Here is a 16,198-nt window from a genome sequence, read left to right as displayed (position 1 = left end):
CCTCTGAGCAGACCAATCATTTGTATGTTATAAAATACTTCATTGTAGTGTGAAGCACCATTAATTTAACATAAATTACCCTTAATTGTTCACTGGCGTGAAAGACAAATAAATAAAAGGAAATGGAGAAAAGCGATTGGCGGCTTCTAGTTTAACGGTGACTTTTACACAGAGTGAAGGTTGGCCATTGTGCCTCTATGTAATTGACCAGAACAGATGATTCTGCAGCGCAGCAGTTTTGCCTCCTTACTGTACTTGCAAATATTTAGGAAAGGGGTATGGCAGAGCACACAAGCACTGAGCTGTGCAATTCATCTGGAGGCAAATAATTCACCACGGAGTTCTCCAGCTAGCTAGAGCTGAATTACATAACATGGTAATAACTACTCTGAGAGGCAAGTTAGGTTGCTTCCAGACAGCTTGTTTATTAAGCATTCGGCCTATTTTGTTTGCACAAGGTTTATAAGGAGGTTAGATGATGGTGGCTATGTACTGAGATTAATTCTGATCTGTTTGTGGGGAGGTTAGATGACGTATCAGTCATTATCCCACATTTTCCAGTGCATTTCCACATCACTTTCTGTATACAGGCAATGGCTGTTTTGCATGGGGGTTACATTCCTGACCCCTGATTGTGTTGGCAAAGTGCACATGAGCCCATTAGGCCCTGCTTCACCACCTTCCGGATTGCAGCGATGCATGCGGTCATGGACCTATTGGACCAGCCTAAAATGGTCAAGGCCTGTGTTGTAAAAAAATAATAATCTAATTTTATGGGGAAGCAGGTTTGTTGCGCAACAGCTGCAAAGCAACTTTAGTTGTGCTGCCTGGATTTCCTGGTTTATGATCGAGGTCACACCCACACCATACTTTTAAAGCACTCTTATACCACTTTGACAGTTGGGACTTCTTCCAAAGTACCCTGGGAATTGTAATTTGTTAAGGATGCTGACCTCACCCAGAGCTACAATTCCCAACACCCTTAAACTTCAGTTCCCAGGATTCCCCATGACTGCTCAAGTGGTATAAGAGTGCTTTTAGTGTATGGTGTGAATGTGGCCCAAATCTCACCCAAAAATAGTGACCGCCTGGCTAGTACCCTTGGCGCCAACTTGGTGGCTGAGTGGAGATTTGAAGATGGTTCAGCCCGGGTCAAATCCTGAGCTCTAATCACACTGGCCTCTGCCAAAGAATCCTGGCAGGAATAGTTGATGGAGAGGGTGCTGATAATTCTCTGTTAGAGATCCCTAGTTCCTTTCCCTCCCAGATAGCCCCCAGGTTCTCTGGGCAGAGGAAATCGACAGCGAAACCAGTTTAATTCAGTAGCACAGATTTGCCCTAAATGGTCCAATTCCCCTTTCAAGCAATCAATGATAATAGCAGCTAAATCCCTATAGTGCCCTCAGTAACAAAGCTGAAGAAATGGAGGTGTCATCACGCGTACTGAGAACAGGAGGGGTGTGCGTTTATTTCCAGCTTGATGAATGACCTTGGCTGAACTCATTATTCTTGAGAGTCTAAGTGCAGATGTTCCCATCCCTCAAGATTTAGAGCTTGGAGAAGAGCTGCATCTTTCACCCTCTGTGCCAGCTGGAGTCTTTATTAGGTTTATTGTTTTCTGATTTCAAGAGACCTGTTTAACTTTTTGTGAGCGCTGCAGGAATGTTAAAGACAAGCACTCAAGAATCTATTGTGGGGGGGGGACTCAAAAAGAGGGGGAGAAGCCTCAGGATGTAAAATGACATAAATGCCTTGGAGGCTTAGGAAAGCAGTTCAAGATACTTTTTTTTATATCGGTGATTGCCAGCACATGCCACAAACATCTCTCTCTGGTGTTGAATCTGAACACGCCACTGACAGGACAGATCTTTTAATTACAGCCGGTGGCTCCCAAACGCTCCTGGCACCTTTGTTTATTAGTATGATAATATGGTATCCATGTATGAACTGGGGTGCATTAAGCGATACATAATGCATGGCTTAGCAAATAAAGAGATATTGGAAGCTGTACGCTGGGGCACGATGGCCGTTGCCAATTATCACACTCTCGCAGCACCCAGGCCCTTTGAGTTCTTCCCGCTTGCAGCTGCCCTTTTAAATCATTCATTGCTGCTTAAAAGATACTCTGCTGGAGCCTGGCAGAGACAATTTCAATTTTCATTGTTTACATAGTGGGAGTTTCACTTGTGGTTTGAAATTATGGGCTGCACATAACTGCAGCTGAGCAAAAGAGGGCAGGTTTTCCTTTAACATTGTGTTTTGTTTTGTTCCACTCATCTCCCGTGTACAGTTTCTGTGTTTTGGTAGCTGTCACTGAATACAGATTAGTTCGCTGACATGATTTCCACAAGATTTAAAAAAAGGGGGAAAGCATTGGACGCTCTTTGTAAATAAAACCACGGGTTTCTCCAAAGGCGCTTGGCAAATGTTTTAACTTCTTTTTTAAATTGGCTAGCGGGATTGGACATGCTGATTAATGTTTATTAATTAAGCAACTATCTAGAGAGTGTCACAGTTTTAAAACAGTGTTTCCCCATTGATATTTGTGACAAAAATAGAGCCTGAACCTAATGCTCCCAGATGCACTGTTTTCGTTGGCTTTTAGATGACTTAGGCTGGGTCTTCCACATAGGCAAAGGGAGATAACATTTTTTTCCCTAACACTGCCAGCCCTTTCATTGCATGGCACGTTGCTCTGGGGTCCTCTCACCCTGAGGGGAGGGGGCTTTTCGTGGATGGATGAGACTGCTGCTGAATGAGTCAGATTAAAGCTGCTGTGTTTGTGTGCAAAGCTTTGGGTCCTGGCTACAGTTCACTGTGTTTATTGTCCGGGCATTAGTTGTATGTTAGCATGGCTCTGTCTCACCAATGATATAATTTAATGTTGCTCATAGCTAATAAAGTGTGCCCGTTTTTGCAGGATCATCATAGCCTTCCATGTGATGCATTTAAATTAATCAAAGCCTTCCTCCTCCTGTGACTGCAGTGCCTGGACGTGGCAAACAGTCGCTTTACATGCCTTTTGATCACATATCCGGGATAATATCATCGTTGCTGGTTTTCATGCTCACACTAAACTGGGGTAGTGAGAAGGAAATGAGTTGCTTAGGATATCATAAGCCACCAAAGAGGGGGGAAATCTTCTATTGTTTGCAGGTTTCAATATATCCGTGAGCTCCACCCAGAAGCAACATACATAGTATTCATGCATTCCTAACACAGAGGTATATTACCTAGCCTGGACTGGGGGAGGAACTGAGCCAAAGGAGAAACTGTGAACTGTTGCCCTGGGAATGCTTGTGCAAGTACCAGAAAGAGACTTCACCCAGTGCAGTGGCATAAAGTAGGGTATTGTTGGAGGACCTCATTATCCACATGGAGGCTGCTGTTGGACCAACTCAAAATTTCATGGCCTCCATGACAACCATGGGTATCTCATCGGTCCAGCACACCAGGCAGGGCACACTCTCAATGGGATCATTGCCCCAAATGCCATGAGGACTGAAGAGAGGGGGAGTGCAATGCACTTCCTTGTCATAGTCAGTTAACATTGGACTGACAATGGCAATTCCCTCTTGTAAGGGTGGTGGCCCCATTTGGATGGCCCACCAGTGGAGACTGATGGAATCTGGCATGTTCCTGAATGCTCTAGGGCAGTGATGGCCAAACTCGGCCCTCCAGCTGTTTGGGGACTACAAATCCCATCATCCCTAGCCAACAGGACCAGTGCTCAGGGGTGATGGGAACTGTAGTCCCAAAACAGCCGGAGGGCCGAGTTTGGCCATCACTGCTCTAGGGGATTATCCACTGGAGAAAGCTTGTGGTTCTGTTGAAGCCTTTGTCTCACTATGGGATGGAGAGATGAAATGGGTGACTGACACAATTGCTCCTGAGGATCAGCTCTGCAGTTTTGAAGTCCAAGTACTCTGAGGAGTTCCAAACTATGAAAGAGGTTGGATGAGGACTGGAGCTCAGGTGGCAGAGGTCTTACTCTGAAGCCAACTGAACTCTTAAGAACATATAATCGTGCCTACCATGTGGCAGTAGTAGCCGCAGAAAAGGCTGGTTGTGCAGCTCTCTTTGCATCCCCTAGTAGCTGGGTGTCAGAGTTATCTTGGACACGCCAGAGGCTACTGGCTTCCAATGTGGAGGAAAGACTTCTGGAGCCCTCAAAGATTGACTGCGGCCAACTGGTTCTACCACAGTGCTGTAAGGGTTTGAAAAAGGTGTACCACCCAAAAGTTCGTACTTCTATACCATTATTAATGGAGCCCTGGGGGATTGTGCTTCACACACTGCAATGTACACTTCAGAGGCTTCAGGTATACTTCTTAAAAGGTAAAGTGTTTGAAGACTTGTATATATTCTGATATACTAGGCAGGGGTTGGCTGCCACTCGCTCTTGAGTTAACATAGTGGCAAAACCCAAGTTTGCCTCTGCAGTTGAATCATCATCATCATTTTATTTGTATGCCATCTTTCTGTAGTTAAAGTCATGCTTACAACATGAAGAGATGTCCACAATACCAAAGTCAAAACAAAATAAAAAAAATTCCTTCCAGTAGCACCTTAGAGACCAACTAAGTTTGTCATTGGCATGAACACTTCTTCAGATACATATCTAAGGTGCTACTGGAAGGAATCTTTTAAATTTTGTTTCGACTACGGCAGACCAACACTGCTACCTACCTGTAACCACAATACCAAAAGTAGTCATAAATAATATACATTAGTCATAAATATACAGTAGTCATAAATAATATACAAAATACATCAACATGTACACAACAAATCTGAAACAATTTTCGCATAAACCATAATAAGATCTAAAAATAAAGATACAAGAAATGTGTATCAGTAACAGCAGCAAAAATACTCAACACCCCCCCCCAAAAAAACCCAATACCTAAGAGTCTGTTCAGCAGCCTCAGCTTTTGCAGCTGGAGTCAGTCTAGGCCGTGAGCTCCCAGTCCAGGTTGTGTAAAAAAGGGGAGGTATGAGTAAGAGTTTGTGATGTACTGGAATGGGTGAGGAGAAACTGCTCACTTGCTGAAATGCACAGACTACGACTCACTCTTGGATCAGATTCTTGTGCTGCCCAGCAACAAAAACAATTGTGTTGGCCAAACACCTGCCACTGAAGCTGGTGCAGGTATGTAACAGTCTAGGACAGTATTTCCCAAACTTGGTTCTCCAAACTTGGTTTTTTTTGGACTACAACTCCCACCATCCCTAGCTAGCAGGACCCATGGCCATGGATGATGGGAATTGTAGTTGGAAAACAGCAGGAGACCCAGGTTTGGGAAACACTGGTCTAGAACAAGAGTCACTTCACTGGGCTGCTGCACAAGCAAAGTAGGAGCTGCAATTGACTGTGTGCTTCCAAAATTCTCATATTTTCTGTCTGGCCTGTCTCCTCTCAATAGAATGAAAGAGAGCAAACTGCGAAAGCTGATTTCCAACAGAATATTTCACGTTCCACATAATGTGTTTAGTCATCAAAGAGCTTATCATTTACATTTCCTGCATGTATTTTGAATGCGTGGGCAGGATAATTTAATTCATATGCGCCAGTGTTTCACAGAAGGAAAGCAGGGACACTTGAGTATTTGTCACACTCTGAGTGGGGACAGATGCACATGCAAACAAGCCTGCGTTGTTGTTTTTTCTTTCTTCCTTCCTCCTGCCATTAAGGCTCATTGCAACACATTTGACTGACATGTCACCAGAATAACTGCTGGTTTGGTAGTCTGTCTTGCCCTTCCTCCATTCCAGGCAGCTCACTGCTTCTTCTTTTTTTAAGGACCACATGTGATTTAAAAATGCAAAATGCAGTTCTTTCCATTCTGAACTTTTTTGAGAATCAATTTCTTGAAAGACAGCTTCGGGGGTAGGTGGGTGTGTGGGTGTGTTAGTGACATCACTGGTTTCTTTCCAGCCAATCAGTGCTGTGCACAACTGTGTTCTGGTTTCCATTGAGGTGAAGCTGGGAACGAAAACTGTATACCTAAGCAAAATGCAATGAGGTTTACTTAAACCACTGATCAAATGGTCTAGATCTGTCTGCATGCTTTCTTTGACAGCAGTGGTCTCTGCTTTCTCTTCTCCACCTCCAGCACATTGCATTAATCTACCTTGCCACATCCTGTCCTGCAGTGATTTCTGAAGCCAGGGGGCCATGACAGCTTGCTGTTGTTAGCAGTAAACTATCCAGAAATTTTTGCATCTTTAAAGCTTTTATTTCCCTTGAACCCCATCCGTCGGGTTCATAAAGATAGAAATGCTTTGTGCGGCATAAATTGCACAATGTTGGAATCATCTTAAAAAAGCAAATGATTTTAATTGTGTTTGCGCTAATTAAAATATTGACAAATTAGAGAAGACACACTGAGCACTCCATCGGGAAAGGCTGTCTGTCTTACATGTCTTTCTGTTTGGTGGTTGCTAATTATCCCTGGGTGATTTGCTGCTTAGATCAGCCTTCCATGAAATGTAATCCTTGGCCGGCTCCAAGGGATTCGGAATCAGGCTCTTAAATATAATTTTTAGATGCATCCTTCTCTCTCTCTCTCCCTGTTTTTTTTTTAATTTGATGCATTTCTTTCTCCCTGTTTTCAAGGTCCAAGAGTTCCAGTGGTAACAGTCCACAATACTTCAGATGCACAAAGTAAGTGATCATCACATGGGAGGAGAAGGCATTTCAGACTTCGGTAATTGGGGAGAGGGGAAAAAATTGGAAAGAAAGGCAAGGTTCCCACCAGAGGTCAAAGGCCTGCAGAAAGACAATATAATTAACCATGTTTTGGGTTTGGATTGGAAGAAGAGGGGAAAGAGGTTGCTTAGATTAGAAGTGTGGAATAATAGTTGGGGTGCTGGCTAGCAATTATGTCAGTTGAAAGAAGAGGGGAAAGACAGGCTAGAGGACAGCAGCCTGACCTAAGGGCCCAATATTTTCATAATACAGGGCTGGTTTTGTTGATGATGATAGTGGCACTAAGTGGGGGGAGTTATTAAGTGATCAGCTGATATCCCCAGCAAACAGAGCCTTTTCTGCAGCTGCTCCCATACTCTGGAATTCTTTCCCAAGGGAGGTTAGATTGGCTCCCTCTTTCTTCACCAGAAGGCTAAGACCTTCCTATTCAGAAAGTTAGTTGCCAATGGTGCTGATCACTGGGCAAACTGTGTTTTAATTGCTGGCTCTAAATGTGTTCTGGTGTTTTTTAATTACTAGTTTGTTTGTTTTTTTACTTTTTATTTCATTGTGTTGTTTGTAAATAGGTTTTATTATGTTGTTTTTACATGTTGAAAGCTGCCTTGAATCCCAACTTGGGAGAAAGGTGGTTTATAGATGCATTAAATAATAATGATCCTCATTTCCAAGTGGTCCAACAAGTTTGGGAAGTGCTGAGTTTAGGAGATTACAGTGGAGATTACAAATGTCCTCTTCCGCCCCACTCAAGTAGCACCAGATCAGGAGAATAAGGTCTACAAACAGATGCAGAATCAATTGTACAAAAGATTAGAAAGTAAGGATTTTTCACTCACCACAGATGGCTGACTTCCACAGCAAAACCAAAACCTTTCAAAAGTTCAGCACAGAACTACCTTCGAGAAAATGCATTCAAGCAAGGCTAGAGATGAGGCAGCTGAAGTTGGAGATGGGATAAAGGAAGCCAAGGCTAAGGAAAAGCAAAATAACATTATAGCCATTGCAATCCTAGCCGTGTCTGTTCTGAAGTTCATTGGGACTTGGGCTGCATACACACAATCCATTTAAACTACATGGCTTCCCCCAAAGCAAAATGGGAATCGTAGTTTACCCCCTTCACAGGGCTACAGTTCCCAATACCCTTAACGAACTACAGTTCCCAGGATTCTTTGGGGGAAGTCATGTGCTCTAAATGTATGCTGCATACGCAGCCTTACTCCCAGATAAGTGTGATATAAATAAATATAGGCAAGCACAAACTTTGCCAAATTGCCTCGTTTTGGATTTGATTATCATATGCCTGGTTCTTATACGGTGCTCTCTTGCCATATTGAATAAAGACAGCCATTGTGATGGCCTCCTGTTAGCAAAGTTCTATTTACTTCATAATACGAGGCCACATTAAGGGACTATTCTGCAGCAATCAGATAACTGTAAATCCCACCAAATATTATGGTGTGCTTACATTTAATTAAGAGCCGGCTATTTGTACTGCGCAGACAAGAGTTCCCAGCGGTCCCAAGGCAGGGAAATAAATTGAGAATTCTCTGGGAGATATGTCAGTCTCCCCTTGTTTCTCCCGCTCAGCTCCCGCCTTCCTCTTGATGCAATTATGTGAGCAAATAGAATGGCTTTTCTGGAGCCCCGGCGTGGCCAGCCTCTTTCTGCTGATAAAGCTAATTGTGCGAGCCATAATTAAATGAGGATCCTAACATTTAACCAAACTTAATAGTCTGCTGCTTTGGAGCTTTCGCTGGGGTTATGATTTCAATAAAGATGAGAGCAGGCTTTTCAGGAACAAGTCTGAATACTCATTGAACCATTAAACCCACCTGCTGAAATAGCAGAGGGGAGGGGGGGCACACATTGATTGGAATTGGCAGGCTTTTGTGATGCTTCTTCTCCTTTTTAATTCATTGGAGACAAACACTTGAGCCCAGAATATGATTAGGAGTTGCAAAAACGATACACTTGGGTGGAGGGGAGAAAGAAGCCCTGTCCCCCCGCCCCCGTTTTTAGGGTGGTCCAAGCATAGATTATCATAATTCATGCACAAATGAAAATCTTTCCTCCCCAAATTCCCAGCCTGTTAGATCACTGGCTTCCCTGTCAAATATGTGCATCAATCTCTAGGATGCATCATCAATACCTTGCAAATATGCACATGATTTTTTTTAAAGAGTTACCAACGAAGTAGAATTTAGCTTGAGGTTAATATGAGGATAGGTAACACTGGTGCTTCTTCTCAAGAACGCCAAATGTAGACCTTTCCTTTGCACCACGTGGATTCTGTGTTTGTTGATTCCTGAGTGCAATTCCCTGTCAGAGGTATAGATGTGCCAATGCCCCGATCTGGGTAAATCCATGCATTAGGAGGAGGAGGCATCAGTAATGCTGATCAGCTGCTAAGGAAAGGGGTGAGGAGGGCTGGATTTAACGACTCCCTCCCTCCCTCTCTCTTGAGTTATCTATTGATCGACTGAAGGAATTGAAAAAGAAACAGCACCACACAGTAAAGTCACAATGAAAACCTGCAGTTAGTGGCAGCTAAAAACTGGAGCATCCAGTATCGATCAATGGTAGCAGGAGAAATGTTCCTGAACATAATTAAGATGGTACTGTAAATGTCGAACAGCGGATCAGTATAAGTTGGCTGGTTTTCTGAATGGGCAATGTTGGGCTGGAGCTTCAGAATGGTGGTTATTCATTCATTTCTCTTCATTTATAGATCACTTCCTATGAAGCACCTTGAAGAAATTCCACAATGCCATAAAAGCAGATATAAAACAATTGCATAATAACAATAAAAACCATTACATGTGTAAAAATAGTTAAAACGATTACATGTACTGTATAAAAACTATTTCAGATCTAATACAGGTATCTCTGGGATGTTTTTTTTTTTAAAAAAATCTCTTCTTAGAAGGGTTATTAGAAGAGAACAGTCTTCTGCAGACTCAGCAAACTTTTGCTTTGTGCTAAAAAAAAGTTCTGAAATTACAAAATCACAGAATACTAGAAGGGCCCACAGGGATCATCTAGGCCAACCCCCTACAATGCAGGGATCATTCAGTGGGGCTCAGACCCATAGCTGCCAAGTCTCCTGCTGAAAAATGCGGGATCTGCAGCAGCGCAGCACCAGAAGTCGCTTCTATGCATGTCTGGACATGCGTAGAAGCAACTTTCGGTGCCGGCACTGCCCGATTTCCGGTGCCCAGGCATGGGCAGAGTGGCCCCCGAAATGGAGCCTCCCTGGGAGGTAGGAAATCCAGGGGATTTCCAGGATTTTTTTTCTATTCGGGATAACAGCGGGAAATGGATTAAAATCCAGGGGTTGTAGGTCTATGCTCAGACCTACAACCTTGAGATTAGGGGTCTCATGTTCTGCCAACTGAGCTATACCAGGAACTTCTCTCATAAAACATACCTACGCTGTCAGCTTCCCAATGGCCATCATATTCCAACTAGTTACAGGTAGGTAGCCGTGTTGGTCTGAGTCGAAGCAAAATAAAAAAATTCCTTCAGTAGCACCTTAAAGACCAACTAAGTTTTTATTTTGGTATGAGCTTTCGTCTGACGAAGTGTGCATGCACACGAAAGCTCATACCGAAATAAAAACTTAGTTGGTCTTTAAGGTGCTACTGAAGGAATTTTTTTATTTATATTCCAACTAGTTATTGCCCATTTTGAAAATCCTCTGCTTCTGTTTCTCCACTACTCCCGCCCTCCAGTTTTGCATAATGAAAAAAAAATTGGTTGCGCTTTATCAGTATAGAATTAACAAATGCATTGTATGACATCTTGGATTATTATTTTCTCCCTGTTCTTCCAGAACTCTTTGACCTAGAGGTAAATGAAAAGGTGCAGAAGGCAGTAGCAGAAAGACAGATGCCCAAAGTGGAATACACAGAAATCAAGATTCATGATTACAGTAAGGTTTTTCTTTTCTTTATGTCTTAGGTATTTTTGTCTCTGCTCTTTAATTTAAACCCCCCAAATTAAAAATCAACTCATGGAGGCTCTATCAGGTTTAAGAGCATGTTCTGTGGGGAGGAAGGGGGTTAACCCTTACCTGCCCTCCCAGCATGGACTTGACAAAGGTGGCTCCCCTGAAGCTTCTATTTGGCCCAGGAATAATGCTTTATGGCTGAAGGGTGGTTTTTGCAGGAACTGCAGTAGAATGCACAGGGCTCCCAAACTCCTTATTTAAAAGAAAAAAACTTGACACATTAAATGTGGTTGGACATATAAATGTATCATCTGCTTTGAGCCTTGTGCTGATGGACAGAGCCGTAAATATATACTGACAGTAATTGCACAACTGTTTCCTCGGGACCTAGCTGTATGTTCAAAACCAGTCTGACATGCTGAATTATCTCTGCCTTGGTTTAAATATATTTAAAGCCACGTGTTGTTGGCGGTCCTGCGGCTAATGATACAAATCAGCTATCTATTAGCAAGTCTGATGGAATAAATTAATTAGGCAAGAGTGTCATGCGAAGATTGCAAAGCAAACCGCTTAAACCTATTGGCTAATCTGGCTACTGATTGCCAGGCCGTTGTCCATGCGCACTGTAGTTAGCATTTTGAAAATGAACCAAGGCAGCAAGAATCTCCTGCAGCAGCCTCTTTATGCCTGCACCAATATGCACCCAAGGGGGTAAAAAACATGAAGCACAATTATTTGTTCTTCTAAGACACATTCCTTCAACCAGTGTGCTGTTCCTGCAAATGCTCCTTCTTAATTTAGTTCATCCAATTAAGTCTTTTCTGCTTCGTTTTATTCTACCAGGGCAAGTTGCAATCAAACCCCTGGTGTTTAAAATGCACAAGAAGAACCCTTTGTCTTCAAAAACCCTGAAAGCAGGAAAAGAGGAAAGCAGCTTTCTCCTCCTCGCCGTGGGATATTTTTATTTCATGAAGTATCTCTCTTTCCCTCCCCTAGTGCTTCCAAAATACTGCTTTGTGGTTCTGCAGCTTGTCCACATGCCTACAGGGGGAAATAATACATATCAGTGGCCACTAATTGCATGTTTGGTGAATGACCAGGCGACGCTCCGCACCTTAGCTCCAGATTCCTTGTCCTCTTCGATAATGCTGGGCAGGTTTCCTCTTTGAAGGCGTAGATATTCTGTTAAGGTGTTATTTGCCAAGCTAGTCTATGGAACACCGTTTTGTTCCCACTGAGAAGCGCTGCCATGTTACCAGCAAAAGAAAAATATCATTCATCATAATGACAACCTCCTCAAACTTAAGTGCTTTGTTGTGTCTCTTATCTAGAATTGCCGATGCAGATTTCAAAGCCGGCCGTCTTCACCGAAAACATGCACTACCCCTTGCTTCTTGTTGTGTGAGTAACATTATGAATTGTGTCGTTTTCAGGGGACATCCAGGAACCCAGCCTAGGCTGCGCTTTGCTTATCAGTAGAAGAAACATGGGGTTTTGGCCATACAAGGTTAGGGAGTGGAGCGGTGCTTGGCAAAGCCAGGCAAAAGCTGACTAGCTGAGGACAGAATAGAGCAGGTGAGGAGCACGGTGCCGTTGCAGCAAACAGGAAACTGGCATTCTGGATCGGGGCCATAGCTCAGGGGCAGAGCATCTGTTCTGCACGCAGAACAGGTCCCAGGTTCAATCGCAGGTGGAGCTGAGAACGTTCCCCTGTCTGAATCCCTGGAGAGCCTCTTCCAGTCGCTGTAGGCAATGCTGAGCTAGACTGCAGGCTGCCCCACCAGGATGAAAGGGGCACTGCGCACCAACCTCTGTTTTCAACGAGCTCCTATCTGCCTACTTGCAGCCAGTCCAGAGCGTAGCACTGCCTGTCAGCTTCCTCCCCATCCTTATCTCAGTGTTGCCCTTATAGAATGTAGCAGGAAGCAGGAAAAAAGAAGAGTTAGTTGACTCTACCTGCCATCGGCTCCTGTTCCGCCTCCCGTGGGCATCTCTGTGTTCTGCCCTGCCAGCCAGACACAGGGTGCACCAATGGCCTGACTCAGCATAGGGCAACCACTCCATCTTCCTGCCTTCCAGACAGTTTCCCCATCTGGCCCAGTATTGTCTACTCTGACCAATAGTAGCCCTCCAGCCTCCCAGGCAAGAGGAGGACTCTTCTCTTCCCCCCGCCCCCCAATTGCCTGCTGGCTGATCCTTCTAGCTAGAGATGCCAGCAACTGAACCTGGGGCCTTCTGCGTGGAAAATGTTCACATTTTTGCAAGCAATTTCGGCCAACACTATACATTGTGGAATATTGCTTCCCCTAAAATATACATTGGGAAAGATGGAGGGCACTAGGAGAAGGGGACAACAGAGGACGAGATGGTTGGACAGTGTTCTCGAAGCTACGAACATGAGTCTGACCAAACTGCGGGAGGCAGTGGAAGACAGGAGTGCCTGGCGTGCTCTGGTCCATGGGGTCACGAAAAGTCAGACACGACTAAACAACAACAACAACAACAACAACAAAATATACATTTATATCTGCATGCTTTGCCCTAGTGGATGCATTTTTCTGCATGCTGCTTGGCTGGAAGACTGCATTTGCAAAATTCAGAAAAGTTGGGATTTTGAAGGGTGGCTGCTTTTCAGTTTGCTTCTTTCCGAAAGCGAGGATTTGGACAGTTTGCCTCTCAATGCAAACTGGATAGAATTTCTCCTCCACCCCTTCCTGCCAGTGCACTGTGGTCCCTCCCTATGTGAGTCAGGGCAGACAGTGGCAGACAGAGAAGTTTACTGGATCTTCTGGTTAATTTAAGCCAAATATATATATTCTCCAAAAAGCATCACCGCAGATATACAACACAACCCAGTGGGAATTTTCCAACCAAACGCCATTGCTCTTATTCAACTCCCATTCATTTATGATAGACGAGATGTATCTCTCTCTCCCAGCCTTAAAAACAAATTCACCACCTGAAGCAACTGCCTCATTGGCAGGGCTGAGTCTGCTCATGCTGGCTGGGTCTTGAAAAATATTTGCTAATTAAAAACAGCAGTGGCACGAAAGCACGATCTTCCCATTCATCAGAACTTAGGCAAATGCAGCATATAAAGTTGGGGTGAAGAGTCACATTATTAAATGCTCACCAATGTTAAAAAACTCCCCAGCAGATAGAAAACCAGAGCAGCTGCGGGCTGGGATAGAACATATTCTCCTTTTTCAGTCCTTGCTTTCCATTTGTAGGGAGGTGCTGTTACGAATGTGAAGGAGCCTTCGAAAGTGGGCTAGCCATCAACAAACGAGTAACACACTTCATTCTATGGCAGCCTAATTCTCCCGCATGTACGGTCCTGGTCAGAGTCTGAATACTTTCCTGGCTGGTCTCACATAATCCTTCCTGGAATGTGACCTTGAGCCATTGTGGAGCTGGCAGGATGAAAAGTAAATAAATACAGTCAAACAATTATTTTTTCCTTTGCAAGCGAAAAGAGGGCATGACATTGCCCGTGTGTTCCAAAATGTCACCCCGAAGCGGGCTTGAAGGGAGGACAAAAGCTCTGTCATGAAGCCTGCCGTCCCACGTCAAAAATTATCTCTGGGGAAATGTGCTTCATTATACAAGTGCTTGAGGAAGATTGGTACTCATCAAGCTAACGACACTTGATTAGACTGCCTCAGAATGAGGATGCACTGCTGGGCTGTGTGTTGAATAAATGCAAATGAGGAAAGATTGGGTGGGGGGGGGGAGAGAAACCCACTCATAGCATCCAACCAACCTGGAAAGGATTTTCCTGTATCACTAAGTGCTGCCTAATCCAGCAAACTAATCCAGCAAACATCTGCATCCTTTCCTGCAGAATTTTCCTGGTGGAAGATACATTTGAGATACATAGCACCATAAAATTATAGAGTTGGAAGGGCCCAACCCTTTGCAATGCAGGAATCTTTTTCCCCAGTGTGGGGCTCAAACCCATGACCCTAAGATTAAGAGTCTCATGCTCTACCAACTGAGCTTCTGAGTTCAATTCATTGTGCTAATTTAACTTTTAAAGCCCTAAGTTAGGCTCAGGGAACTGGCAGCCCTCTTAATTAATTCCCATCAGTCCTAGCCATCATGGTGAGTGGTCAAGGATGGTGAAGGGAGTTGTAATTCAACAATGCAACAGGTTTGCTGTTGCTGCCCTAGCTAGACTGAGCCCAGGAAATTTCAAGAGTGGGCCTCCTCCTGCCCCCTAATACATTTTCAGATTCTGTTCTGGGTGCTTCTTCCACTGGGGGCTAGACTGCTGTTCTTCCTCTTATAGTGTGGCACCATTCCCACCAAATTCTTTCCCCAGCACATTCCCCAGCATGTCTACAAAGCTAACAACCTGGGCATTTTCAGAAGTGGGGCCTAAACTTTTTTGCTTTTTGCAAGGGTTTTTTTTGGGGGGGGGGAGGAAGTTGCAGTTGGTGCACTGTGAGAACATGCAGGCCTGGCCTAATGTAGATAGAATTTATTTATTTTTTTAATTTTGAGGAGTTGTTGTAAGTGGCAGTCACACACCTAGTTGACGACCTTTTTTGTCTCGTGGCGAAAGGTGATATGAAAATAATTTATTTCAAGATGAAATGAAATTGCTGCTGCGTTCACACTGCTTTGCCAAAGACCCACCATCGCCTTTTGAATTCTGAAGTGGATAGGCTGCTGCCACGAGAAGTTAAATGTGCTGTTGCCCAAAGAAAAGAAAATCTGACGTCTTGGCTTGGCAAGGAAAATGCATTGTGATATATCACACTTCACATTGCTGTTAACTTATCTGTTTGGCTGCAACCCTGAAAAAGAAAGAAAAAATAAGCTCCGTTACTTTCAGCCATTAAACAAGTAGGGCAACAGGAAGCCCACGACTTCTTGTGCTTGTGTGTCACCTCTGGAGGAGGGGCTTTTGCATCTCAGCCAGAGTGGTAGTTCCAGGACTAGTCAGCAACATGCTGAGGTATCCATTGAGACCCATGACCAAGCAGATCATAGAGTTGGAAGATCATAGAGTTGGCCTGGAGATCATGGAGTTGGAAAGGACCCTGAGGATCATCTCGTCAAACCTCCTGCAAGGCAGGAATACACAGCTGTCCCATGTGGGGATTGAAACTGCAACCTCTGCATTATCAGCACCATGCCCTAACCAACTGAGCTATCCAGCCAATGCTGCTGTCTCCTACCGATTTCCTATAGTAGGGGTGTCTGAAAGCAGCATAAAATGCAAGGTGCAGCTGTCATTATGGGGCCTCTGGGACAATCTCCCACATTCCCCAGCAGAATGAAACCTGGACAGGACTTGTATTTGGGGGTGGGGGAGGCAGGGTGGAGGCTCACAGTATGTGTGAAAGGAGACACCTTGTTGCCTGCTGGCCCACAAAAACATGCTGCTGGCCTTGTACAAGGAGATTCATGAGCTCCAGGTAAGGGGAGCATATGCAGGTTTTATGAATGTGCAATCCACTGTTTCAGCTGTTAGCCAGAAATGTGAGAAATTGGGGTTTTGCATTCACTTGCACTGAGGAAGGAGCAATGGA

At 44.2% G+C, this 16,198-nt stretch overlaps 1 protein-coding gene across 2 annotated transcripts in view; it reads left to right on the top strand.

The window, feature by feature from the left end:
* Positions 1 to 16,198, top strand: part of DPP6 (dipeptidyl peptidase like 6) — a 493,091-nt gene that overhangs the window by 467,668 nt on the left and 9,225 nt on the right. For both annotated transcript variants that reach the window (XM_060280914.2, XM_035129463.3), the window contains exons 17-19: positions 6,620 to 6,667; positions 10,542 to 10,640; positions 11,990 to 12,059. In XM_060280914.2, the coding sequence (XP_060136897.1) occupies positions 6,620 to 6,667; positions 10,542 to 10,640; positions 11,990 to 12,059 (217 nt within the window). The remainder of the gene's footprint in view (positions 1 to 6,619; positions 6,668 to 10,541; positions 10,641 to 11,989; positions 12,060 to 16,198) is intronic.

The sequence above is a fragment of the Zootoca vivipara genome, chromosome 11 (assembly GCF_965207765.1).
Source record: "Zootoca vivipara chromosome 11, rZooViv2.hap1.1, whole genome shotgun sequence".
Classification (NCBI taxonomy): Eukaryota; Metazoa; Chordata; class Lepidosauria; order Squamata; family Lacertidae; genus Zootoca; species Zootoca vivipara.
This window is presented reverse-complemented; position numbering and strand designations above follow the sequence as displayed.